Source organism: Salvelinus fontinalis, chromosome 25, assembly GCF_029448725.1.
Source record: "Salvelinus fontinalis isolate EN_2023a chromosome 25, ASM2944872v1, whole genome shotgun sequence".
Taxonomy (NCBI): Eukaryota; Metazoa; Chordata; class Actinopteri; order Salmoniformes; family Salmonidae; genus Salvelinus; species Salvelinus fontinalis.
In genome coordinates, this window is record NC_074689.1 from 25,702,079 (window position 1) to 25,728,739 (window position 26,661).

Sequence of the window (26,661 nt, forward strand, 5' to 3'; positions counted from 1 at the left end):
AAAACACTAAGTCTGGCGCAAACCCAACCCCTCTCATCACGCCGAGAACACCATCCCCACAGTGAAGCATGGTGGTGGCAGCATCATGCTGCAATTTTAGTATTCAGCCCCTTGGCATTTTTCCCATTTTGTTGCCTTACAACCTGGAATTAAAATAGATTTTGGGGGGGTTTGTATCATTTGATTTAAACAACATGCCTACCAATTTCAAAATGCTAATGATTTTTTATTGTGAAACAAACAGAGGACTTGAGCGTGCATAACTATCCCCCCCAAGTCAATACTTTGTAGAGCCACCTTTTGCAGAAATTACAGCCCCCCCCCCCCCCCCCCCCCCCCATAAAAGTTTTAGATGCACTGTTGTAAAGTAGCTGTTCCACTGGATGTCATAAGGTGAATGCACCAATTTGTAAGTCGCTCTGGATAAGAGCGTCTGGTAAATGACTTAAATGTAAATGTAAATGTACTTTCGCAAGCCACTGTATAATAAGCAATAGCTAGACAAACCAAGTCTATAGAGATGCCAAATATTACATAGCAAACAAAGTTCATGAAATAATATTACAACAAATACTTGGAAAGAAATATATATAAGGCAGGATTTAGATCAGGGATGTGCATCTGTCAGACCACATGCGGCTCAATTTCCTGTTGGGATCTCCACTTACTTTTTTGAGTTTAAATAGTAGAATAAGCAAGGTGCAATTTTGAAATGTAGTTGTGCGTCTGCAGTTTTCCCTCATGTGTCAGACACTAATAGTCAATCAATTAGCCCATGTCGGTTAATTAATAGTCAATCAATTAGCCCATCTTAAAAAAAATTAAGATTGGTAAATTAATCTAGCGGCCGGCTATCTAAACTTGTTATCATGGTCGAATTACTGTCTGGGGGGCCCCCATTTGATTTTGTTAGTCAGTCTCACTCAGATATCATATTAAAAACTGCAAACATTTCTCTCCAATTGTAGAATTGCAGCAAACTTGCTTTAAGCAGCAACATTTTCAGGGGTTCAGTTGTGGCCCCCACCCCAATCAAAGTTATCCATCCCTGATTTAGATATAGAGCATGGTATAACAGCAAAGGCATAGATAGCTTTACAGGTCGACTTTGCTTTTGTTTTTTTTGCTTAAATGTTTTTACAATTCAAAGCCTGAGTGGCTGATCCATGTTTAATTGCACTGATCATTAAGTTATAGCTTTTTCTGGCGATGATCCTGAGTGTTCCCTCACACCTCTCGAATCTCCTGTTTGGGCTGTGACTCGATGTCCAAGGCCATGGTCATCTCTACTGGCTGGAAGCCATTCTCCTCTGAAAAAGGCACAAAAGACTTCAATGCAGGGATGCCAATACATCAAAATGTTTCTATGAGCAAAATGAGTGTCAGCTTGACGAATTTGCTTTGCCATCTCGGGAATGTGGTTCTAGGGTTAAGTATGAGTTCATATCAAATTGGAAACCACAGTCGATGATGTAAAGTCTATGCTAAGTGGGCCAAGTACCACACATGCCCACTGACCGAACACCATTCTGAAGCTGTGTAGACCAGAGGGGCAGGGGCAAAGTGTGAGATATCTGGGTGGATTATTAATGATGCAATGGCATGCAGCATGATCTCATCTTGGATTCCTGTCGCTGCCGCCTGGTGCATGGCTAAATCCACAGCACCTTGAGAACTCGGCAGCTGAACATTTGTCAGGTCCGTGACCAGGGCAAGGGGATGGGTGGCATTGGCTTTGATAAATTGAGACATTCATATTGAGAACACAGGTGGTGCCTTCAGTTTGCCAATAAAGTCTAGGCCTATGCTAGCCTGGTTGTCAGTCTGTTTATCTAACATTCCACTATGTCATGTGCTAAACACAGTACAAGGAGTGGAATGTAGCTAAAAAGACTGACAACCAGCCTAGGCCTATGCCTGGTCCCAAACCAAATCCTTACCTCATTCCCTATTCCGTCAGTGTTTACACATCGGAAGGAACTGGATCGGTGTAAAGCAATACGGCAAAAGCTCCATGAGGACTACATAGAGCATCACAATTTTGCTTACACCTATCCAACTGTATTGCTGTTGACAAGATATAGTGTGGAGAGTGACGTGTGTGGCCCAGACCTGTCTGTGTGTGACTCTTCCAGGGCAGGATATCCACTCCGGTCCGACAGAAGGAGCGGTCTGTGTGGGACTCGGTGCTGTAGAGTACCTCCTGGGTCTTCTTGTCTCCGGGGATCTGGGCCTTGACCCGTACCTCCAAGATGGTGATTTCCTTCTCCTTCAGTTTGCCTGACTTGCTCTTCACCTGCGTCCGCTTGGTGTCCACCCACACCACCCGCTCCTTCACTGCGGATCTGAGCACACAATTCACAATTCAGACCAGAACCTGGCTTCCCCCTAACCGATCAACATCGACACACATCTGATACAAACTATGTAGAGGGAAGGAAAACATCCATCATCATGTCAACATACTTCATGTACAGCATGTTGTGTATTATGTGGCAGCAAATGTCCTGCAACACTTGGGAGTACACACTGATCATCTCACTGGTCATGTAGACAACAACACACACACTCAAACCTGCCACTGGTCATGTAGACAACAACACACACACTCAAACCTGCCACTGGTCATGTAGACAACAACACACACACTCAAACCTGCCACTGGTCATGTAGACAACACCACACACACTCAAACCTGCCACTGGTAATGTAGACAACAACACACACACTCAAACCTGCCACTGGTCATGTAGACAACAACACACACACTCAAACCTGCCACTGGTCATGTAGACAACAACACACACACTCAAACCTGCCACTGGTCATGTAGACAACAACACACACACTCAAACCTGCCACTGGTCATGTAGACAACAACACACACACTCAAACCTGCCACTGGTCATGTAGACAACAACACACACACTCAAACCTGCCACTGGCGGACTCACTCTTCGATGCCCAGGTCTGCCAGGGTGGTGTCCAGGAACGGGAAAGGCTGGTCAGTACTGATGACCTCGATGGGCAAAGGGACACTCATGGGCACGTCCCATTCCAGCTCGGTGCGTACCATGTTCCCCAGGATAGGGGAGTCTGTTAGGCTGTGTTCTCCGTTGGTCTGTGTCTCCTGGGCCTCCGAGGTGTGGTTCATCTCTTCTGCCATGTCAGTGTCTTTGGCCAGCCTGACTGAAAAAACAGACCACTATCTAAAATGGGACTACTCCTTTACCGTCTTTCTCTTATTGTGATTTGTCTTTCTCTGATTTACTTCTCAGTATCTATCCAGTAGACAGTTGTCGTCTTCCGTTACTTCTACAGTTGCTTTGGTCAGAAGAATAGAAAGGCTTGTCTGTGATACTAAGTCCAAGTGAATGGTTCAGAATGACAGCAGGTCCTTTTCCCTCCTCTCTGAGCAGAGTGGTAGAGACTGAAGGAGGGTGTGGTGGTGTATGCAGGCTTGTTCTCTCCCTCCTGAGGATTTAAACGGTCGGGGTGAATGTGTGTAATGTGACAGTCAGATGTGATGTTTATTAGTCTGTCAGGGGCTGGCTGATGGACTGACATGTTGTTTTTATTGCCAGGGGATTATCCTCTGTCTTTGTATTCATGCTGTTCTTCGTGTGTGTGTGTGTGTGTGTGTTGTGTGTGTGTGTGTGTGTGCGCGCGTTATCAATTCAGGGGTCTACCTTTGTGAATCATAGCACTGCCAATGTATCCGCGGTTAGTGTTTGAAGGTAAATGGCTTTCATGTCAAAACTTGCAACAAAAATACAAAGTCTGCACTGTTCAGAATGGTTTCTCAGGTGTGTGAAACCTGGTGATCCTATTTACACGTCAAATTGATGGGCCAACGGGCAAACCTGTTCTGTAGGGTCAAAAGGGCATATTACCAAAAATTTCATTTTACAATTCATTTTTGGCAGATTTATGCTTATCAATAATTATACATAGCTTATTTGTGATATATGCAGTGAGTGACCTTTTGGCTGACCTCTTGTAAATATTTGGACTGTAACTGATTGTTGGCCTCCCCTTCCTCCGCCTCTCTCTCTCTCTGGCAGTGTGACAGGTTTGTATGAGCTGTGATCGATTTACGGAACATTGGCAGTGTGGTGTCACATTTGTAAGCGTAAAGAAAAAACCTGTTTGCCCAATAACCCTTACAAGTTTCTCCTGTGTGCAGGAATGTGTGGCACGTGTGGTTGCATGCCTGTGTGTTGTGTGCATGTTCCATAACTGTGTGTGTTGTGTGCATGTTCCATGACTGTGTGTGTTGTGTGCATGTTCCATGACTGTGTGTGTTGTGTGCATGTTCCATAACTGTGTGTGTTGTGTGCATGTTCCATGACTGTGTGTGTTGTGTGCATGTTCCATAACTGTGTGTTGTGTGCATGTTCCATGACTGTGTGTTGTGTGCATGTTCCATAACTGTGTGTTGTGTGCATGTTCCATAACTGTGTGTGTTGTGTGCATGTTCCATGACTGTGTGTGTTGTGTGCATGTTCCATGACTGTGTGTGTTGTGTGCATGTTCCATAACTGTGTGTTGTGTGCATGTTCCATAACTGTGTGTTGTGTGCATGTTCCATAACTGTGTGTTGTGTGCATGTTCCATAACTGTGTGTGTTGTGTGCATGTTCCATAACTGTGTGTTGTGTGCATGTTCCATAACTGTGTGTTGTGTGCATGTTCCATGACTGTGTGTGTTGTGTGCATGTTCCATAACTGTGTGTTGTGTGCATGTTCCATAACTGTGTGTTGTGTGCATGTTCCATAACTGTGTGTGTTGTGTGCATGTTCCATAACTGTGTGTTGTGTGCATGTTCCATAACTGTGTGTGTTGTGTGCATGTTCCATAACTGTGTGTTGTGTGCATGTTCCATGACTGTGTGTTGTGTGCATGTTCCATAACTGTGTGTGTTGTGTGCATGTTCCATAACTGTGTGTTGTGTGCATGTTCCATGACTGTGTGTTGTGTGCATGTTCCATGACTGTGTGTTGTGTGCATGTTCCATAACTGTGTGTGTTGTGTGCATGTTCCATGACTGTGTGTTGTGTGCATGTTCCATAACTGTGTGTGTTGTGTGCATGTTCCATGACTGTGTGTGTTGTGTGCATGTTCCATAACTGTGTGTTGTGTGCATGTTCCATGACTGTGTGTGTTGTGTGCATGTTCCATAACTGTGTGTGGTCACTCCCCAGGGAAGGGGGAGTTCCTTTTCCACTAACACACATGCTGACTGGCCTATGCGACATACCAGAGTTTCACAACAAATTCTATCACCTAGATACCACACCAACAACCCAATATAAACTCTATATGGATGTACGATTATTTTCCAATGCAAAGACATTTTAGCGATCATTTTGTGATGCGTTCAGTCCCCTCTGTGAAATGACAATAGCAGAGGGTTGTTGATTTTCACGTTGTGTACTGGTCAGTGGTCACACATTGCACAGTGACATCAGAGAGGAAGAGGTGAAGTCAGTATGATCTTTGGTGACCTCCACCTTTTGGCCTTAGCAGGATGTGGAAAGTAAATTGAAAATGGCCTAAAAAGGCTAGTAAAATAGACCAATTATTCTCTTGGCTAATGGATTTACACTGGTAATGTCAGCTCTCTGCTAGTTCAGTGCTAGATTAGAACATGAAATAAGTCTTCTCTTTCCGGGCACTCGGTTACACTTCCATTTTGTCCCCTGGGCTGGTCTGCATTCAGCAGAGAAACAGGCTGTCACCATCACTCAGCATGTACCACAGCAGTGACCTCTGCCTCGTTTGCTTTTGTTTATTGCTGCCCGCCGCTACATTTGTGCTGTGTGATACAGGCTGCACAGTCCCCTCTCCTTCTGCCCACAAGTTGAATTGTATTGAGTAATTAAGAGATGAGATCAGATGTGATTTTTCTGCCAGCCAGACATAATGACGTCAAGGGGAGATAGGAGCGGGACGAGGTCATAGTCCAGAATAGATCTCTGCTGTTAAATTGCTGAGACTAGCTACTAGTCCTCAACTGCCCCCTACTGTCCCCTTGCAGACTATTCCTAAATTGTAAAGCTAACTAGCTGGTATCTAATTCAATTTATTGACCAGAAATGTAAAGGGATTCTTCAGCCCCAAAATCAAAGTTAGTCAGATGTTCATGTTTTCATAGCTCAGATGTGGATGAGTCCACGTTCAACAATACAATTTCTTCAGTAGATCCCAACCAGGCAAATCAGTTAGGAACAAATTCTTATTTTCAATGATGGCCTAGGAGCAGTGGGTTAATTGCCTTGTTCAGGGACAGAACGACAGATTTTGTACTTTGTCAGCTCGGGGATTCGATCTTGCAACTTTTCGGTTACTAGTCCAACGCTCTAACCACTAGGCTACGCTGCTGCCCCGTTTGCAGCCATTGCAGACCTTTGGCATTCTAGTTGTCAATTTGTTGAGGTAATCTGAAGAAATTTAACCTCATGCTTCCTGAAGCACCTCCCACAAGTTGGATTGGCTTGATGGGTACTTCTTACGTACCGTACGGTCAAGCTGCTCCTACAACAGCTCAATAGGGTTGAGATCCGGTGACTGTGCTGGCCACTCCATTATAGACAGAATACCAGCTGACTGCTTCTTCCTTAAATAGTTCTTGCATAGTTTGGAGCTGTGCTTTGGGTCATTGTCCTATTGGAGGAGGAAATTGGCTCCAATTAAATGCCGTCCACAGGGTATGGCATGGCGTTGCAAAATCGAGTGATAGTCTTACTTCTTCAAGATCCCTTTTACCCTGTACAAATCTCTCACTTTACCACCACCAAAGCACCCCCAGACCATCACATTGCCTCCAACATGCTTGACAGATGGCGTCAAGCACTCCTCCAGCATCTTTTCATTTTTTCTGCGTCTCACAAATGTTCTTCTTTGTGATCCGAACACCTCAAACTTAGATTTGTCTGTCCATACCACTTTTGCTCATCTTAATTTTTACATTTTTATTGTCCAGTCTTATCTTGTCTTTGCAACACTGCCTAGAAGGCCAGCTTCCCGGAGTCGCCTCTTCACTGTTGACATTGAGACTGGTCTTTTACGGGTACTATTTAATGAAGCTGCCAGTTGAGGACTTGTTCTGTGGCTGTTCTGTGAAGGGAATAGTACACAGCATTGTACAAGATCTTCAGTTTCTTGGTAATTTCTCGCATGGAATAGCCTTAATTTCTCAGAACAAGTATAGACTGGCGAGTTTTAGAAGAAAGCTCTTTGTTTTTGGCCATTTTGAGCCTGTAATCGAACTGTTAGGTTATAATTCTCAGAGTAAATAACTCAACGGACACTAGAAAAGCTTAACCAAGTTTTATTCTTCCCAAAGGGTCGATACAGCTGTATTCAGACAACGACATTTCACACAAGCACTGATATTTAACCCTTTCTCCTAGGTTGAGTCTCCTCCACATCTGAACAGCCAATGCATCTCTGTTTGCTAGACAGAACCTTAGTGATATCTGTTCTTCCTCACTTCATCTGACCTGACCTCTACCCCAAAGTGCTCACTCCTCCCCAACTCAAGGCTGTCATGGCGATTGATACCAGACTGCGTCTCTCCTCCTCGCAGAGGATCCCTGATGGCTAACAATAACATATCCTGACATAATGTAAACGTTATACATGACCCTCTCTCCCTCAGTGACATTGTTATGTTCTAAGCTCTCCACCCGTCTCCCCTACACATTCCAAAGCCATCTGGCTCCTACACATAACCATTAACTTCTGATTATAACAATGTTCCAAGTTTAACCCAGAATCTTAACAGAACCCACAAATGCTGATACTCCAGATACTCAACTAGTCTAAAGGCCTTTTTTTATTTTTTATTATTGTTTCAGCACAACAGTTTTCAGCTGTGTTAACATAATTGCAAAAGGGTTTTCTAATGATCAATTAGACTTTTAAAATGATAAACTTGGATTAGCTAACACAAAGTGCCATTGGAACACAGGAGTGATGGTTGCTGATACTGGGCCTCTGTACGCCTATGTAGATATTCCATTTAAAAAAATGTTGTTTCCAGCTATAATAGTCATTTACAACATTAACAGTGTCTACACTGTATTTCGGATCAATTTTATGTTATTTTAATGGACAATTTTTTTAGTTTTTCTTTCAAAAATATGGACATTTCTAAGTGACCCCAAACTTTTTGAACGGCAGTGTGCGTTTTTTCAGCAACAGGTTATGGTCAATAATATCAAAGGCTGCACTGAACTCTAACAGCACAGCTCCCACAATCTTCTTATTATCAATTTCTTTCAGCCAATCATCAGTCATTACTGTCAGTGCAGTACATGTAGAATGTTCTTCTCTATAGACATGCTGAAAGTCTGTTGTCAATTTGTTTACAGAGAAATAGCATTGTATTTGGTCAAACACAATTTCTTCCAACAGCTTGCTAAGAGCTGTCAGTAAGCTTATAGGTCTGCTGTTAGAACCAGTAAAGACCGCTTTACCACTCTTGGGTAGCGGAATGACTTTGCTTCCCTCCAGGCCTGAGGACAAAGACTTTCCTCAAGGCTCAGATTAAATATGACAGATAGGTGTGGCTATAGAGTCAGCTACCATTCTCAGTAGCTTTCCATCTAAGTTGTCAATGCCAGGAGGTTTGTCTTTATTGATCGATAACAATAAGTTTCCCACCTCTCCCACACTAACTTTACAAAATTCAAACTTGCAATGCTTTTTTTTCATTATTTGTTTTTTTTATGCATGATTACAATTGCTCACTGTTCGTAGTTGGCATTTCCTGCCTAAGTTTGCCCACTTTGCCAATTAAATAATCATTAAAATAATTGGCAACATCAAATGGTGTTGTGATAAATGAGCCATCTGATTGGATGAAAGATGGAGTTGAATTTGTCTTTTCTTTAAATAATTTCATTTAAAGTACTCCAAAGTTTATATCATTGATCTTGGCTTCATAATACAGTTTCTTCTTCTTTTTGTTGAGTTTAGTCACATCATTTCTCAATTTGCAGTAAATCAGCCAGTCAGATCTGCAGCCAGACTTATTAGCCACTCCTTTTGCCCCATCTCTTTCAACCATATAGTTTTCCAATTCGTTATCAATCCATGGAGCCTTAACAGTTCTAACAGTCAGTTTCTTAACAGGTGCATGTTTATCAATAATTGGAAGAAGCAATTTCATAAATTCATCAAGTGCAGCGTCTGGATGCTCCTCATTAATCACATCAGACCAACAACAATTTTTAACATCATCCACATAAGAGTCACAGCAAAATCTTTTGTATGATCTCTGATAGACTATTTTAGGCCCAGCTGTTGAAACTTTGGCTTTCCTGGATATAGCCACTATATTGTGATCACTGCATCCAATGGGTACAGATACAGCTTTAGAACAAAGTTCTACAGTATTAATACATTTTTTTATTGATACATGTGGATTATCTTGTTCCTGTAGTGTTTGTAAACACCCTGGTAGGTTGATTAATAACCTGAACCAGATTACAGGCACTGGTTACAGTAAGAAGCTTCCTCTTGAGTGGACAGCTTGATGAAGACCAGTTAATATTCAGGTCCCCAAGAAAGTAGACCTTTGTTTACATCACATACACTATCAAGCATTTCACACATATTATTTAGTTACTGACTGTTAACACTTGGTGGCCTATAACAACACCCCAAAAGAAAAGGCTTTAGATGTGACCTTGAAACCACAACACTTCAATAACACTTGACATAAGATACTCATAAATGCTTCACCGTAAGAACAGAGTAACATCATACCACAATAAGACAGAAAAAACATCTGAGAAAAGTTCACCAAAAACGTTGCTGTCAACAATATCAACTTTCATGACAGTTGACAAATAAATTAGAATAAAATATATCCCCTGCTAAATACACTCATATCAATACATATTAATAATATAAATACCAACTTTGAATAAAAAATCTCAATATTAACAACTACCTTTCAATAATAACTCAGTAACTTCACTTGTTATAAAAAAGGCTTCACTTATAAATGTTGTCATCATGTGTGCTACAAAACAATTTGAGGTGATGATCTCACAGAAATTAAATTTGGGACATGAATGAACATGATTAGTTTTAAAAGTATGGCCACACACATCCCGTGTGTGTGTTTGTGTGTGTGTGTGTGTGTGTTTTTGTGTGTGTGTGGACGTGGACATCCTCTGTGTTCCTCAGGCGTGCACGGTGCTGAGTGGTCCAGGGATGATGGTGATGGGGCTGTAGGATTCAGCCTGATGTACTGCCAGCTCCCTAGCAGACACCAGCTCTGGACAAACACCACACACACACACACGTCACAATACAACACACACACATGTGTCACAATACAACACACACAAACACACACACACATATGTCACAATACAACACACACACACACACACATAGGTCGCAATACAACAAACACAAAACGCATGCATGTTTGTTAGTGAAGTAAAACAATATTGGAATGCGATATCTATTTTTTTTCTCTGTTCTCTCTGTCAGCTCTCACCTAGCAGTTTGGAGAGCATGTGAGCTGCAGTACTGCAGTCTGCCTCCAGGGGCAACAGAGAGTAGAAGGTGACCTTGCCAAACCTAAGGAGGAACGAGGACACCACACTGAAAGCTGAAGAGAGGGAGATCATAGCCATGTCTAAAACACTGCCCAGACTGTTCCAGTTAGATAGAATATATGGAACACAGAGTAATGGGTGAGTTAGAATAGATGGAGCAGTACAGTAATGAGTGAGAGATATATATAGAATAGATGGAGCAGTACAGTGATGGGTGAGAGATAGATAGATATAATAGATGGAGCAGTACAGTGATGGGTGAGAGATAGATAGATAGAATAGATAGAGCAATACAATAATGGGTGAGAGATAGATATATAATAGATGGAGCAGTACATTAATGGGTGAGATAGATATAGAATAGATGGAGCACTACAGTAATGGGTGAGAGATAGATATAGAATAGATGGAGCAGTACAGTGATGGGTGAGAGATAGATAGATATAATAGATGGAGCAGTACAGTAATGGGTGAGAGATAGATATAGAATAGATGGAGCAGTACAGTAATGGGTGAGAGATATATATAGAATAGATGGAGCAGTACAGTGATGGGTGAGAGATAGATAGATAGAATAGATAGAGCAATACAATAATGGGTGAGAGATAGATATATAATAGATGGAGCAGTACATTAATGGGTGAGATAGATATAGAATAGATGGAGCACTACAGTAATGGGTGAGAGATAGATATAGAATAGATGGAGCAGTACAGTGATGGGTGAGAGATAGATAGATATAATAGATGGAGCAGTACAGTAATGGGTGAGAGATAGATATAGAATAGATGGAGCAGTACAGTAATGGGTGAGAGATAGAGATAGAATAGATGGAGCAGTACAGTAATGGGTGAGAGATAGATAGAATAGATAGAGCAGTACAATAATGGGTGAGAGATAGATATAGAATAGATGGAGCAGTACAGTAATAGGTGAGAGATATATATAGAATAGATGGAGCAGTACAGTAATGGGTGAGAGATAGAGATAGAATAGATGGAGCAGTACAGTAATGGGTGAGAGATAGAGATAGAATAGATGGAGCAGTACAGTGATGGGTGAGAGATAGATATAGAATAGATGGAGCAGTACAGTAATGGGTGAGAGATAGATATAGAATAGATGGAGCTGTACAGTGATGGTGAGAGATAAATAGAATAGATAGAGCAGTACAGTAATGGGTGAGATAGATATAGAATAGATAGAGCAGTACAGTAATGGGTGAGATAGATATAGAATAGATGGAGCAGTACAGTAATGGGTGAGAGATAGATAGATATAATAGATGGAGCAGTACGGTAATGGGTGAGAGATAGATATAGAATAGATGGAGCAGTACAGTGATGGGTGAGAGATAGAGATAGAATAGATGGAGCAGTACAGTAATAGGTGAGAGATATATATAGAATAGATGGAGCAGTACAGTAATGGGTGAGAGATAGAGATAGAATAGATGGAGCAGTACAGTAATAGGTGAGAGATATATATAGAATAGATGGAGCAGTACGGTAATGGGTGAGAGATATATATAGAATAGATGGAGCAGTACAGTGATGGGTGAGAGATAGATATAGAATAGATGGAGCAGTACAGTAATGGGTGAGAGATAGATATAGAATAGATGGAGCAGTACAGTAATGGGTGAGAGATAGATATAGAATAGATGGAGCTGTACAGTGATGGTGAGAGATAGATATAGAATAGATGGAGCAGTACAGTAATGGGTGAGAGATATATATAGAATAGATGGAGCAGTACAGTAATGGGTGAGATAGATAGATAGAATAGATGGAGCAGTACAGTAATGGGTGAGAGATAGATATAGAATATATAGAGCAGTACAGTGATGGGTGAGAGATAGATATAGAATAGATGGAGCAGTACAGTAATGGGTGAGAGATAGATATAGAATAGATGGAGCAGTACAGTAATTGGTGAGAGATAGATATAGAATAGATGGAGCAGTACTGTCACGAATCCCGCTTCCTGAGTGTGTGTCTGCCTGTGTTTCTGTCCTGGACTGTGTTTCCGGTGTCCTGGAACGCACCCTGTCTGGTTGCCGGGCGAATTAGCTTGTTGGGAGATTGATGTTCACCCGCACCTGTATCCCATCAGTAATCTGCACACCTGTCCTGATCATCACCTCTCCCCTTCAAAAACTCTGACCTGACATCCATTCCCTGCCGGATCGTTAGCCATGAACAGTATGTTGTGCCATAGTATCAGACTCAAGTTGGATAGTATTTGTTTTGTTGTTTTTGTTTACGTATTGCTTGCCTTGAACTTACCTCCGTTTGTTTTGCCTTCAGTTACTCACCTGGATCATTCACCCCATTCCCGCCTGGTTGACAGAGGATTCCGCTACTCCATTGGATTCACCTATTTCCTCTCATCAATTCACCACCGCTGCCCGCTACGCCATCTGGATATATCTACCCTTTCACATTTAATTGTAAATAAATACTCACCTTCTTCCTACGCTCCTTGTCCTGGTCTGCTTCTGGGTTCGATCTTGAAAGAACGTGACAGAACGATCCGGCCAGTGATGAACCCAGCGGACCTGGACTCCGTTTGCCATGCAATCACCCAGCAGGGGAAGATGTTGGGACAACACAAGACGGCGCTACATGATATAGCGGGTTCGATCCGAAACTTATCGGATAGATTAACGAGTATCCAGGATCAGCTCAGGTTGCCGGTGGATCATCTACCACCTGTTTCACCCATATCACCTGCCGATTCGGGAGCGGGTTCCTTCCGTGAGCCCAAGGTTCCGACACCGGATAAGTACGAGGGAGATCTGGGAGGATGCCGTTCATTTCTTTTGCAATGTGGGTTAGTTTTTGATCTGCAGCCCTACTCTTACGCCACAGATAAGGTTAGGATAGCCTTTGTTATTGAACTGCTGCGTGGAAGAGCTCTGGAATGGGCTTCAGCCATTTGGGAACGACAGGGAACCTGCACGTCTTCATATCAGGAGTTCACGGGAGAGATGAGAAAGCTTTTTGACCATCCAGTCCGAGGTAAGGACGCAGCTAAACGTTTGTTCTCTCTTCGCCAAGGAACTCTCAGTGTGGCAGACTTTGTGATAGAATTCAGGACATTGGCTGTGGAGAGTGGTTGGAATGAGGAATCACTACAAGCGTTTTTTTACCAGGGGTTGTCGGAGCAACTCAAGGATGAGCTGATCTCCTATCCAGAGCCTAGTGACCTAGATAGTTTGGTCACCTTAGCTATCCGGGTAGATAATAGAGTCCGAGAGAGAAGGAGGGAGAAGAAGTGGGGTCCATCTAATCAATCTGAGACTCGGTTATCATTCGGGTCAGGAGATGGACCAGAACGGGTTGATCATTTTCCTTCACACGGGATAAGTGGAGGAGTTCGGCCGCCAGATCCTGAACCTATGCAAGTGGGGCGGCACGGGTTAACTAAGGACGAGCGCCAACGTAGACGTGAGACCAACAGCTGCCTCTACTGTGGTAGTTCGGGACATTACATCTCCGTTTGTCCTCAGCGCCCGTTAAACTGCTCGGCTCGTTAAGTTTGGGAGGTTTGTTAGCGAGCCAGTTTCAACCTCTTAAGAGTTCTGTCAGACCTCGTTTTCCTGCTACCCTCATAAATAAGGATCAGAGTTTAGCGATTAACGCTTTCATCGATTCAGGTGCCGATGACAGCTTCATTGATGCCGACTTAGTGGAACAGCTGGGGCTTTCCAAGGAGCAATTACCAGAAGCCATTGAAGCAACCACTCTGAACGGCAGTGTTCTGGCACGGATCACTATGAGGACTGAACCGGTTAAGATGTTGTTGTCGGGGAATCATTCAGAGGTTATTTCTTTTTTCATTTTGCCTTCCCCCCATGTACCTCTGGTTCTTGGATATCCCTGGCTAAAGGAACACAATCCCTCGTTCGATTGGGTGACTGGAAAGGTAACTAGTTGGAGCATTGAGTGCCATGGTAACTGTCTCAGGACTGCCTGTTCTCATGCTGTCCCCAGTCGGGTCTTTGAGTCTGCTTCTCCTGATTTGTCCCTGGTTCCTGAAACATATCACGAGTTGGGTGAGGTGTTCAGTAAGCAGAAAGCTCAGTCACTTCCTCCCCACCGACCTTATGATTGTACGATTAAGCTGTTCCCTGGAGCTGCCTTTCCCAAGGGACGGTTATACAATATTTCTCGACCTGAACGGGAAGCCCTGGAAACCTACATAAAGGAGTCTCTTGCTGCAGGTCTCATTCGTCCCTCGTCATCACCTCTGGGAGCTGGATTTTTTTTTGTGAGTAAGAAGGCTGGCTCTCTTCGACCGTGTATTGATTATCGGGGGTTGAATGATATTACGGTCAAGAACAAGTACCCCTTGCCCTTGATGAGCTCCGCTTTCGATTCTTTACAGGGTGCTACTGTGTTTACGAAGCTTGATCTACGCAATGCGTATCATCTGGTTCGGATCAAAGAGGGGGACGAGTGGTTGACTGGATTCAATACACCTATGGGACATTTCGAGTACCTGGTGATGCCGTTTGGACTTTCCAACGCTCCAGCAGTGTTCCAATGTTTGGTGAATGACGTGCTGAGGGATATGATCGGTCTGTTTGTGTTCGTTTACCTGGATGACATCTTGATTTTCTTCAAGGAGCTTTCTAGCCACATCCAGCATGTTAAGCAGGTCCTGCAGCGGTTATTGGAGAACCGTCTGTTTGTGAAGGCAGAGAAGTGTGATTTTCACGCCCACACTACATCCTTTCTCGGGTACATCATCTCCAGGGGAGAGATCAAGATGGACCAAGAGAAGGTTCGGGCGGTTCGGGATTGGGTTCAGCCCGGTACGAGATTGCAGCTCCAGAGATTCCTGGGGTTTGCGAACTTCTATCGGAGGTTTATCCGTGATTACAGCCGGGTGGCCGCTCCATTAACTGCCTTGACGTCTTGCACCAGAAGGTTCTGTTGGACTCCTGAGGCAGACCGAGCATTTCTGGACTTGAAGAGTCGATTCACCAACGCCCCGATTCTCTCTCAACCTGACACTTCCCGTCAGTTTGTTGTTGAAGTGGACGCGTCTGATGTGGGGGTGGGCGCCATCCTGTCCCAGCGTAGCTCCACTGACGGTAAACTCCATCCCTGCGCTTTCTACTCTTGTCGTCTTTCTCCAGCTGAAAGTAACTATGATTTGGGTAACCGGGAGCTTCTCGCTGTGAAGCTTGCCTTGGAGGAGTGGCGTCACTGGTTGGAGGGAGCGGAGCAACCGTTTGTGGTCTGGACTGACCACAAGAATCTGGCTTACGTGCAATCGGCTAAACGTCTCAACTCCCGTCAGGCCAGGTGGGCTTTGTTTTTTGGACGCTTCAATTTTTCTCTGACGTTCCGACCTGGGTCGAAGAATGGCAAGGCGGACGCCTTGTCCCGGATGTTCTCCAAGACGGAGGAGAGTGGGGTCAAGACTGAGACGATTCTTCCCCAGAACCTTGTCGTGGGAGCCGTTACTTGGAGGATTGAGGAGGATGTGATGGCGGCCCTTCAGACGCAGCCCGGCCCCGGTAACGCTCCACCCGGTCGGTTGTTCGTGCCTGAGTCGGTCCATTCTGCTGTTCTTCAGTGTTCCCACGCCAGCAAGATAGCGTGTCACCCTGGCGTTGCTCGGACTATGGCGCTACTGCGCAGACGATTTTGGTGGCCTGCCATGGGAGAAGATACCCGGAGGTTTGTTGCCGCATGTCCTGTTTGTGCTCAGAACAAAAGTACCAATCGGCCCAGCTCTGGTCTTCTTCACCCCCTACCTATTCCTCGGCGACCTTGGTCGCATCTGGCCCTGGATTTTGTCACAGGATTGCCCCCTTCTGTTGGGAACACGGTCATTCTGACCATTGTGGACAGATTCAGCAAGTTTGCTCATTTTGTCCCTCTCTCCAAGCTTCCATCGGCTACAGAGACGTCTGAGATCCTGGTTAGGGAGGTTTTCAGGGTTCACGGATTGCCCGGTGACATTGTTTCTGACCGTGGTCCTCAGTTTACCTCTGCTGTCTGGAGATCCTTCTGTTTGGCCATTGGAGCTACAGTCAGTCTCACTTCTGGATTTCACCCACAATCTAATGGTCAGGCAGAGAGAGCCAACCAGAAGATTGAGTCCACGCTGCGTTGTCTTGTCTCCTCTGATCCTACCTCTTGGTCATCTCAATTACCCTGGGTTGAGTATGCCCATAATACCCTTCCTTCATCTGCCACTGGGATGTCCCCCTTCCAATGCCTTTACGGATACCAACCTCCTTTGTTTCCTTCTCAGGAAAGGGATCTCTCGGTTCCCTCTGTCCAGACCCACATTCGTCGTTGCCACCGGACCTGGCATCGGGCCAGGAAGGCTCTCCTTAGAGTTTCTGACCGGTATCAGATCCAGGCGAATCGTCGTCGGATTCCTGCCCCAGCTTATACGTTTGGAGATAAGGTTTGGTTGGCTACACGGGATCTTCCTCTACGGACGGAGTCGAGGAAGTTGTCACCGAAGTTCATTGGGCCGTTTGTAGTGGAGAGAATCATTAATCCTGTGGTGGTTCGACTCAAGTTGCCTGCAACACTTAGAGTTCATCCCACTTTTCATATCTCCTGTCTCAAGCCGGTTCACCTCAGTCCTCTGTTGCCTCCTCCTCCTCCTCGGATGATCGGAGGTGGTCCTGTCTACACGGTGCGCCGCATCATGGACTCCAGACGGCGGGGTCGAGGGTACCAGTATTTAGTTGATTGGGAAGGATATGGTCCAGAGGAGAGGAGTTGGATTCCTCGGCGTCAGATCCTTGATGACGATCTGCTTCGTGACTTCTACCGCCTCCATCCTGGCGCTCCAGGTAGTCCGCCCGGTGGCGTTCGTCGGAGGGGGGGTACTGTCACGAATCCCGCTTCCTGAGTGTGTGTTTGCCTGTGTTTCTGTCCTGGACTGTGTTTCCGGTGTCCTGGAACGCACCCTGTCTGGTTGCCGGGCGAATTAGCTTGTTGGGAGATTGATGTTCACCCGCACCTGTATCCCATCAGTAATCTGCACACCTGTCCTGATCATCACCTCTCCCCTTCAAAAACTCTGACCTGACATCCATTCCCTGCCGGATCGTTAGCCATGAACAGTATGTTGTGCCATAGTATCAGACTCAAGTTGGATAGTATTTGTTTTGTTGTTTTTGTTTACGTATTGCTTGCCTTGAACTTACCTCCGTTTGTTTTGCCTTCAGTTACTCACCTGGATCATTCACCCCATTCCCGCCTGGTTGACAGAGGATTCCGCTACTCCATTGGATTCACCTATTTCCTCTCATCAATTCACCACCGCTGCCCGCTACGCCATCTGGATATATCTACCCTTTCACATTTAATTGTAAATAAATACTCACCTTCTTCCTACGCTCCTTGTCCTGGTCTGCTTCTGGGTTCGATCTTGAAAGAACGTGACAAGTACAGTAATGGGTGAGAGATAGATAGAATAGATAGAGCAGTACAATAATGGGTGAGAGATAGGTATATAATAGATGGAGCAGTAAATTAATGGGTGAGATAGATATAGAATAGATGGAGCAGTACAGTAATGGGTGAGATAGATATAGAATAGATGGAGCAGTACAGTAATGGGTGAGAGATAGATGGAGCAGTACAGTAATGGGTGAGAGATAGATATAGAATAGATGGAGCAGTACAGTGATGGGTGAGATAGAATATATAGAGCAGTACAGTAATGGGTGAGATATATATAGAATAGATGGAGCAGTACAGTAATGGGCGAGAGATAGATATAGAATATATAGAGCAGTACAGTAATGGGTGGGATAGATATAGAATAGATGGAGCAGTACAGTAATGGGTGAGTTAGATATAATAGATGGAGCAGTACAGTAATGGGTGAGTTAGATAGATATAATAGATGGAGCAGTACAGTAATGGGTGAGTTAGATAGATATAGAGCAGATAGTAATTCAGTGACTAGAGAGGTAATTATAAACACCTTATCTCAACAGCCCCTCAGCAGTGACCTCTCTAGTCGGTCTCCTGTTCTCTGTCTGGTAGAGCCACATGTTCCTCCACTATAGCCTCCACAGGCACTGGGGCTTCTTCCATAGGAGACTTGAAAAGAGCAGACACTGAGCTATCTAACCAAGACAACTACTACTGCAAACAGTTATACAAATATATCTTCTTCTTCTCTTCCTCCCACTTTCTGTCCCTCTTTCCGTGTCTCTGCTTTGATCTTGGGAGAGATTCCCAGCATCTGTTTCTCTCTATTCCTCACAGTCTGCTCACAGGAGACATCTGCTCTAGGGATCTGTCCTCTTTGGACATGTCCAGAAGAACCTCAGTTGAAAACAGAGAACACATAACAGATGCAATGGTGTCATCATAGAAATCAAATCTAATTCTAGTTCTGTTGATGTCATTCTAGAAATCAAATCTAATTCTAGTTCCGGTGGTGTCATTCTAGAAATCAAATCTAATTCTAGTTCCAGTGGTGTCATTCTAGAAATCAAATCTAATTCTAGTTCCATTGGTGTCATTCTAGAAATCAAATCTAATTCTAGTTCCGTGGGTGTCATTCTAGAAATCAAATCTAATTCTAGTTCCGTGGGTGTCATTCTAGAATTTGAAGTAACTGTGACAGTGAAACAATGTCCGACCTGATGCTTCAGATGGAGGGGCTGCTGCTGACTCCAGTAACTGTTCTGGGATCTGGGGATACAGGAGAGAAAATACATTTAATCTAGACTTCAGACATCTACAGTGTCAGTATGACAAACTAAGCAGTGTAGACTAGATGCTCTTATTCCATACTATAAATTGTTACGTTTCGTATGGTATGTATTAATATGTGGATGTCCATCATCCATTTCATATGATATGTTACAAATTGCAATTCGTGCAATATGGTTAGGGTTAGCTAACATGTTAAGTAGTTGCTAATTAGCTAAAATGCTAAAGTTGTCAATGATGAGATTTGAACACACAACCTTTGGGTTGCTAGACGTTCACGTTATACGCCCACTCATCCACCCCGATAACATATACTAATTTGAGTGTCCCGGATTTTCGATTACTATGTTACGTCTAGTCTATGAGACCAGGCTGGAGCTATATGAACATTATCAGTATGCCTTGTCCTTCTGTTCAACTCCTCCCTTGGGTATGTTAGAATTCCCCATCAAGTGTTTATTATGTTTACAAATTCCTGCACAAGTGTCCCCTGGTGGCATTGGTAATATAGAGAACACAGTGTCAAATGACCTCATTTGTTTATAAAGGACACAGAATATGTTACAGCTTCAATTGTTTTATTGTTCATCGATTGATAACCAGAATAAAAACAAATGCAGAAAGTTACATAGCAAATATAGACCTGTTCACCTCTTGCATGCCAGAGTCCCTCTTCTTCATCTCCATCTCTCCGTCCAGCTCGGAGCTTCCCTCCTCCTCCATTTCCTCTCCTTTGCGTCTCTCCCCGGAGCGAGTTAGCATTGTGAGGGCAGCGCACTGTTTCCGTAGCGACAAGAGGTCAGGGTACAGGAGAGCTGCATTAGGGCAAAGAGAAAAAATACTCACTGTGATATCTACATCATGCTCACGGTGTGGCAGTTCTGAGGTGGCTCAGTTGGTTGGAGCACGGTGCTGACAACATCTGGGTTATGGGTTTGATTCCCACGTGTAGCACGATGTTGACAACTACATTGTTATGGGTTTGATTCCCACGTAGAGCACGGTGCTGACAACATCAGGGTTATAGGTTTGATTCCCACGTGGAGCACGGTGCTGACAACATCAGGGTTATAGGTTTGATTCCCACGTGGAGCACGGTGCTGACAACATCAGGGTTATAGGTTTGATTCCCACGTGGAGCACGGTGCTGACAACATCTGGGTTATGGGTTTGATTCCCACGTGGAGCACGGTGCTGACAACATCAGGGTTATAGGTTTGATTCCCACGTGGAGCACGGTGCTGACAACATCAGGGTTATAGGTTTGATTCCCACGTGGAGCATGGTGCTGACAACATCAGGGTTATAGGTTTGATTCCCACGTGGAGCACGGTGCTGACAACATCAGGGTTATAGGTTTGATTCCCACGTGGAGCACGGTGCTGACAACATCTGGGTTATGGGTTTGATTCCCACGTGGAGCACGGTGCTGACAACATCAGGGTTATAGGTTTGATTCCCACGTGGAGCACGGTGCTGACAACATCTGGGTTATGGGTTTGATTCCCACGTGGAGCACGGTGCTGACAACATCAGGGTTATAGGTTTGGTTCCCAGATGGAGCACGGTGCTGACAACATCAGATTTATGGTGCTTCTACACTGTGCTTCTACACCTGCATTGCTTGCTAGCCAAGCTAGTTAACATTACATTTAGTTGTTTTGTGGAATATGGTTAAGAGCAGGTCTCTTACCGTGTAAATACGGCCTACAGTACTCTAGGTAGTTTGTGTAGTTTGTCCTTCTACACCAGCATTGCTAACTGTTTGGGGTTTTAGACTGGGTTTCTGTACAGCACTTTGAGATATCATCTGATGTAAGAAGGGCTATATAAATACATTTGATTTGATTTATGGGCTTGATTCCCACGTGGAGCACAGTGCTGACAACATTAGGGTTATGGGTTTGATTCTCACGTGGAGCAAGGTGCTGACAACATTAGGGTTATGGGTTTGATTCCCACGTGGAGCACACATACAATACTACGATATAAGAACTATGAGCTGTTTAGAATTAAAGCATATTACAGTATTACTACTATCTGCAGAGGAGCTATAATACTCACAGCCAGAGGGGGTGCTGTAGAGAGGAGCTATAATACTCACAGCCAGAGGGGGCGCTGTAGAGAGGAGCTATAATACTCACAGCCAGAGGGGGTGCTGTAGAGAGGAGGTATAATACTCACAGCCAGAGGGGGCACTGTAGAGAGGAGCTATAATACTCACAGCCAGAGGGGGCACTGTAGAGAGGAGCTATAATACCCACCGCCAGAGGGGGTGCTGTAGAGAGGAGCTATAATACTCACAGCCAGAGGGGGCACTGTAGAGAGGAGCTATAATACTCACAGCCAGAGGGGGTGCTGTAGAGAGGAGCTATAATACTCACAGCCAGAGGGGGCACTGTAGAGAGGAGCTATAATACACACAGCCAGAGGGGGCGCTGTAGAGAGGAGCTATAATACCCACCGCCAGAGGGGGTGCTGTAGAGAGGAGCTATAATACTCACAGCCAGAGGGGGCGCTGTAGAGAGGAGCTATAATACTCACATACTGTGACTGTACATACTGTGACTGTACATACTGTGACTGTACATACTGTGACTGTACATACTGTGACTGTACATACCCACACACATTTGTCAGAAGAAAATATAGGACCCAAATATCTTGGAATTCATGCGGATAGTTGGATTCGTAGTTCCTCATGAGTCAAACACAGAACAGTGTGAACACACAGACACCTTTCCACAGGAGCTTTCCAGTGCTTTCTCCGTGCCCCTCTCGGACTGACTCCCTGACTCCCCCTCTCTCTCGGAGACGTCTGGGACACACACCAGTTTACACAAACCTATATTTACTGGCTTATTTCCGTTTCTATAGCTTTTATTATCTGTCCTAACTCTTTACTCTCCCTCTTCTCTCACTATCATGGAATTGGTCCTGCTGCTCCAGAAGCATGTCATTCTCTTTGCCTGTGGCTTAAGGAAGCCCAGCTTCTTCAAACTGATGGTGAGGGAGACGGAGAGGAAGTTAATAATGAACGACTGAAAGCTCAGGAAAGATCCTTTTGGTTTCACACAGTTGGCTTGGTATGTGTTCACGTGGTTGAATGTCTCTTATTTGGCAAAGTGAGTAACATTCTCAGTTTGTCTAATCCCAACTGTGGTTTCTTTAGAAATATAGCCTTTTTAGGTTTAAACAAATTAGTGAGGTCACCTCTACTGCACTGATGACAAGATGCTCCTTCTCTTTGAGGGTAATGGCATCAGGAGAGGATTTGAAACCTACGAGAGAGAAAGATGGAGACAAAGAGCAAGCATTAGTAATGCAGATTTCTTGCTGAGGATTTTCCAACACAAATCGTTCCCTCACTCAGTCTCACCTACGTCCTCTGGTGCGTTTCTAGGACTGGTCCCTAGAGGGCACTCTGGAGTCATTCTCTGTATCAGCTGCCATGGCTGTAAGAGAACGAGACACACAGAAGAGTGAGACACACATTATCAACTCACAAGGTGATTCAATGAGGGTAAAGTTAAAATTGTGTCGTGAAAAGGCATTTTGTGTGCTATGTGTACATTGGAATTAACTGCGGTTGTTTGGGGGTTATAAATATTTGACGTGACATTACCGTTGAAAATGTGTTAACACGGTTGGTAGAAATGGTTTTACTGTGTTTGTATTATTGACATTGCCTGAGGAATCCTATAGGGAAGGGGTCCTGTGGCCCTTCAGCCTTGTCCAGCAGGAACAGAGAGTCTGGGACATTCAAGGCTTGCCTGGGGAAGGAAACGCTGCTACTGTGACCAGAACGTGGCTGAAAAATATCTGTTGTGCATCACCCAGGTGGGTGCTACACATTGGTGGTGAATGGCATACCATGCACACGATGTGCCTTGAGACCTAATGAAAATACTACATTAATCCAATTCATTAACATTGCCAATATACAATATGTCTCACAGTTATATCGGACAACTCAAGAGGACGTTTGTGTGTGTGTGTGTGTGTGTGTGGGGGGGGGGGGGATACGGGAGACCATGTGTGTTCTGACATGTCAGGCTTGGCCAGGGCGATGCGTATGTCTCGTGGAGCGCGCCATGCGCCTGCTGGATCTCCTCTGGAAGAGAGGGGTAAGGTCGAGATGACGTCAAGGAATACATACAATATACTGTACATCTTCCTGATTGGACAGTTGTGGTTCTGTAAAGAAATTCAATAAATCAAATTTAATTTAATTTGTCACATGCACCGAATACAACATGCTTATTTACAAGCCCTTAACCAACAATGCAGTTTTAAGAAAAATAACAGTTATGAACGATATTTACTAAATAAACTAAAGTAAAAAATAAAAGAGAAACAATAAAATAACAATAACGAGGCTATATACATGAGGTACAGGTTAGTCGAGGTAATATGTACATGTAGGTAGGGGGTAAAGTGACTATGCATAGATAATAGATAATAAACAGCGAGTAGAAGCAGCTTAAAAAAAGGGGGGGGGGTCAATGCAAATAGTCTGGGTAGACATTTGATTAGCTGTTCAGCAGTCTTATGGCTTGGGGGTAGAAGCTGTTAAGAAGCCTTTTAGACCTAGACTTGGCGCTCCAGTGCAGCTTGCCGTGTGGTAGCAGAGAGAACAGTCTATGACTAGGGTGGCTGGAGTGTTTGGCAATTTTTAGGGCCTTCCTCTGACACCGCCTGGTATAGAGGTCCTGGATGGCAGGAAGCTTGGCCCCAGTGATGTACTGGGCCGTACGCATTACCCTCTGTAGCACCTTGCGGTCGTAGACCGAGCAATTGCCATACCAGGCGGTGAAGCAACCAGTTAGGAAGCTCTCATTGGTGCAGCTGTATAACTTTTTGAGGATCTGAAAACCCATGCCAAATCTTTTCATTCTCTTGAGGGGGAATAAGCGTTGTCGTGCCCTCTTCACGACTGTCTTGGTGTGTTTAGACTTGGGTTGCACATTTTGGGGAATATTCAGAGGTGGAAACTTCCCGTAGGAATTAACGGGACTATATGCAAATTAATATTAATACCATTTAAATGTAGATGTTTTTTGCATTGGATATATTTACCAAATCATATGGAGACAGAAACATAAACCTTTTACCTTATCATAAGTTGACATAATTGCAAATGATCAAATCCTTCCAATAGAAAAAAATAAAAATAATGTAGTTACGAATTGAACTTTAATTAAATTAATTGATTCTTCACGTGGGATGATTTCACTGAACAACAAAAGGTAATATTGAATGATCCCCAATGATCCATCGTATCTCCCAAAAACGTTTTCAACATACATCTGTAAAATGATAGTTTATAAACTAAAGCTTTGGTTGTCTTTCTCTTAGGCTTCAATGTCCACCTCTTGAACATCAGACTTTGAGGCCTCATCTTCACAGTCACTTTCCAACCTTGTTGAGGATGGCTCGTTGTAAGGCTCAAAAAACATCACATTTGCCCAGATGGCCACCAATTTTTCAACCCTTATATTGGTCAGCTTGTTGAGTGCTTTGGTGTGTATGTTCCAAAACAAGGACCAGTTGTGCTCTAAGGTGGCTGATGTTGGTGGGATTTGGAGGATGATGGAGGCAACTGGGGAAAGAGCCTCAGATCCACAAAGTCCCTTCCACCAGGTGGCTGATGAGATATGTTGGCAAGTCTGCCATATTGCATCTCCATCCCAAAGCCCTTGCTTGTAAGTGTACTTCGCCAGACTGCCAAGAACCTTGCCCTCATCCAGGCCAAGGTGGTGAGACACGGTAGTGATGACGCCATAGGTAAAATTAGGTAAAATGGATTTAAGCTTCCCTGCATTAAAGTCCCCGGCCACTAGGAGTGCCGCCTCTGGATGAGCATTTTGTTGTTTGCTTATGGCCTTATACAGCTCGTTGAGTACGGTCTTAGTGCCAGCATCGGTTTGTTGTGGTAAATAGACAGCTATGAAAAATATAGATGAAAACTCTCGGTAAATAGTGTGGTCTACAGCTTGAGATACTCTACTTCAGTAGCGCAAAACCTTGAGACTTCCTTAATATTAGATTTTGCGCTCCAGCTGTTATTGACAAACAGACACAGACCGCCACCCCTTGTCTTACCGGAGGCAGCTGTTCTGTCTTGTCGATGCACAGAAAAACCAGCCAACTGTATATTATCCATGTTGTCGTTCAGTCACGACTCAGTGAAACACAAGATATTACCGTTTTTAATGTCCCATTGGTAGGATCGTCTTGAGCGGACCTCATCCAGTTTATTCTCCAATGATTGCACGTTGGCCAATAGGATGGATGGTAGAGGCAGGTTACCCACTGGCCGAGAAATTCTCACAAGGCACCCGGACCTGCGTCACCTGTATCGGCGTATTCTTTTAATGGGAATGACAGGGATTTGGGCCTGGTCGGGTATCTGGAGTAAATCCTTTGCGCCCGACTCGCTAAAGAAAAAATCTTTGTACAGTTCGAGGTAAGTAATCGCCGTTCTGATATCCAGAAGCTATTTTTGGTCATAACAGACGGTGGCAGAAACATTATTTTTTTTTAAATTTTTTATTTCACCTTTATTTAACCAGGTAGGCAAATTGAGAACACGTTCTCATTTACAATTGCGACCTGGCCAAGATAAAGCAAAGCAGTTTGATACATACAACAACACATAGTTACACATGGAGTAGGACAAACATACAGTCAATAATACAGTGAAAAATAAGTCTATATACAATGTGAGCAAGTGAGGTGAGATAAGGGAGGTGAAGGCAAACAAAATATATATATATATTATTATGATTATAATATATTATATATTATTATTATTATTATGTACAAAATAAGTTACAAACAATGGCACAAAAACACACAAAATAGCATAATTGGTTAGGAGCCCGTAAAACGGCAGCCATCTTCTCCTGCACCATTCTCCTCCGGTCAAGCGGGTGACCCTGAACATCTGGTCGTGGATCTGTTAGGATGATTTATGTCTGGCTGCTTAGGAGACTATCAGACTATCAAGCAGCCTGTTATGATAAGTGAGTACATGTCTGAGCATAATCATTCATATAGACCTCTAACTACAATGCGGTTGGTTGTATGGTGTATTGTCTCAGGTTGTATCAATGAGTGTGTGTGGATGGAGAGTATCTGTTATGGCTTTGGCTATGTTTATTTCAGTTCAGTGTCCATTGTTCCTGTGGCCTGTCTTCACATTAAACCTGATATATTGTCTCTAATTACGGCTAGGGTTGCAAAGTTTCCAGGTTTTTCAGAAATCCTGGAAAAATGGGTAATTTTGGGAAAGTTACTGGAATTTTGCAACCCGAATTACGACCTTTATCTACAAGCATCTCTTTACATGGTGTTAGTCT

The 26,661-nt window shown here is 44.0% G+C and overlaps 2 protein-coding genes and 1 long non-coding RNA gene across 3 annotated transcripts; 1 reads left to right on the top strand and 2 right to left on the bottom strand.

Moving 5' to 3' along the window:
- Positions 1 to 327: 327 nt before the first annotated feature.
- On the bottom strand, positions 328 to 3,437 carry si:ch211-196f5.2 (uncharacterized protein LOC556372 homolog). The gene is made up of 3 exons (XM_055881702.1): positions 2,955 to 3,437; positions 2,113 to 2,345; positions 328 to 1,310 (listed from the first exon to the last, which is right to left on the bottom strand). The coding sequence occupies exons 1-3, from the start codon at positions 3,164 to 3,166 to the stop codon at positions 1,228 to 1,230; spliced, it is 528 nt and encodes a 175-aa protein (XP_055737677.1). The 5' UTR covers positions 3,167 to 3,437; the 3' UTR covers positions 328 to 1,227.
- A 3,880-nt stretch (positions 3,438 to 7,317) lies between these two features.
- On the bottom strand, positions 7,318 to 24,756 carry rec8b (REC8 meiotic recombination protein b). The gene is given in 15 exon segments (XM_055882258.1): positions 7,318 to 10,322; positions 10,522 to 10,636; positions 18,558 to 18,592; positions 18,594 to 18,698; positions 18,843 to 18,909; positions 19,225 to 19,276; positions 19,949 to 20,112; positions 21,402 to 21,455; positions 22,219 to 22,297; positions 22,511 to 22,578; positions 22,677 to 22,752; positions 22,987 to 23,006; positions 23,009 to 23,070; positions 23,346 to 23,411; positions 24,719 to 24,756. Coding segments are annotated over 15 exon segments (1,287 nt in total). The 3' UTR covers positions 7,318 to 10,036.
- Positions 12,537 to 13,061, top strand: LOC129823034 (uncharacterized). Its single transcript, XR_008754557.1, has 2 exons — positions 12,537 to 12,773; positions 12,893 to 13,061. It is a non-coding gene; the product is annotated as an uncharacterized LOC129823034 (long non-coding RNA).
- Positions 24,757 to 26,661: the final 1,905 nt, after the last annotated feature.

What these genes read in the sequence shown, in the direction of transcription:
- si:ch211-196f5.2 (XM_055881702.1), bottom strand. Translation starts at nt 3,166, where the DNA reads ATGGCAGAAGAGATGAACCACACCTCGGAGGCCCAGGAGACACAGACC. An exon ending in GCAGACCTGGGCATCGAAGA is followed by an intron (nt 2,346 to 2,954) that starts GTGAGTCCGCCA and finishes TTGTGTGCTCAG; the next exon opens with ATCCGCAGTGAAGGAGCGGG. An exon ending in GAAGAGTCACACACAGACAG is followed by an intron (nt 1,311 to 2,112) that starts GTCTGGGCCACA and finishes TGCCTTTTTCAG; the next exon opens with AGGAGAATGGCTTCCAGCCA.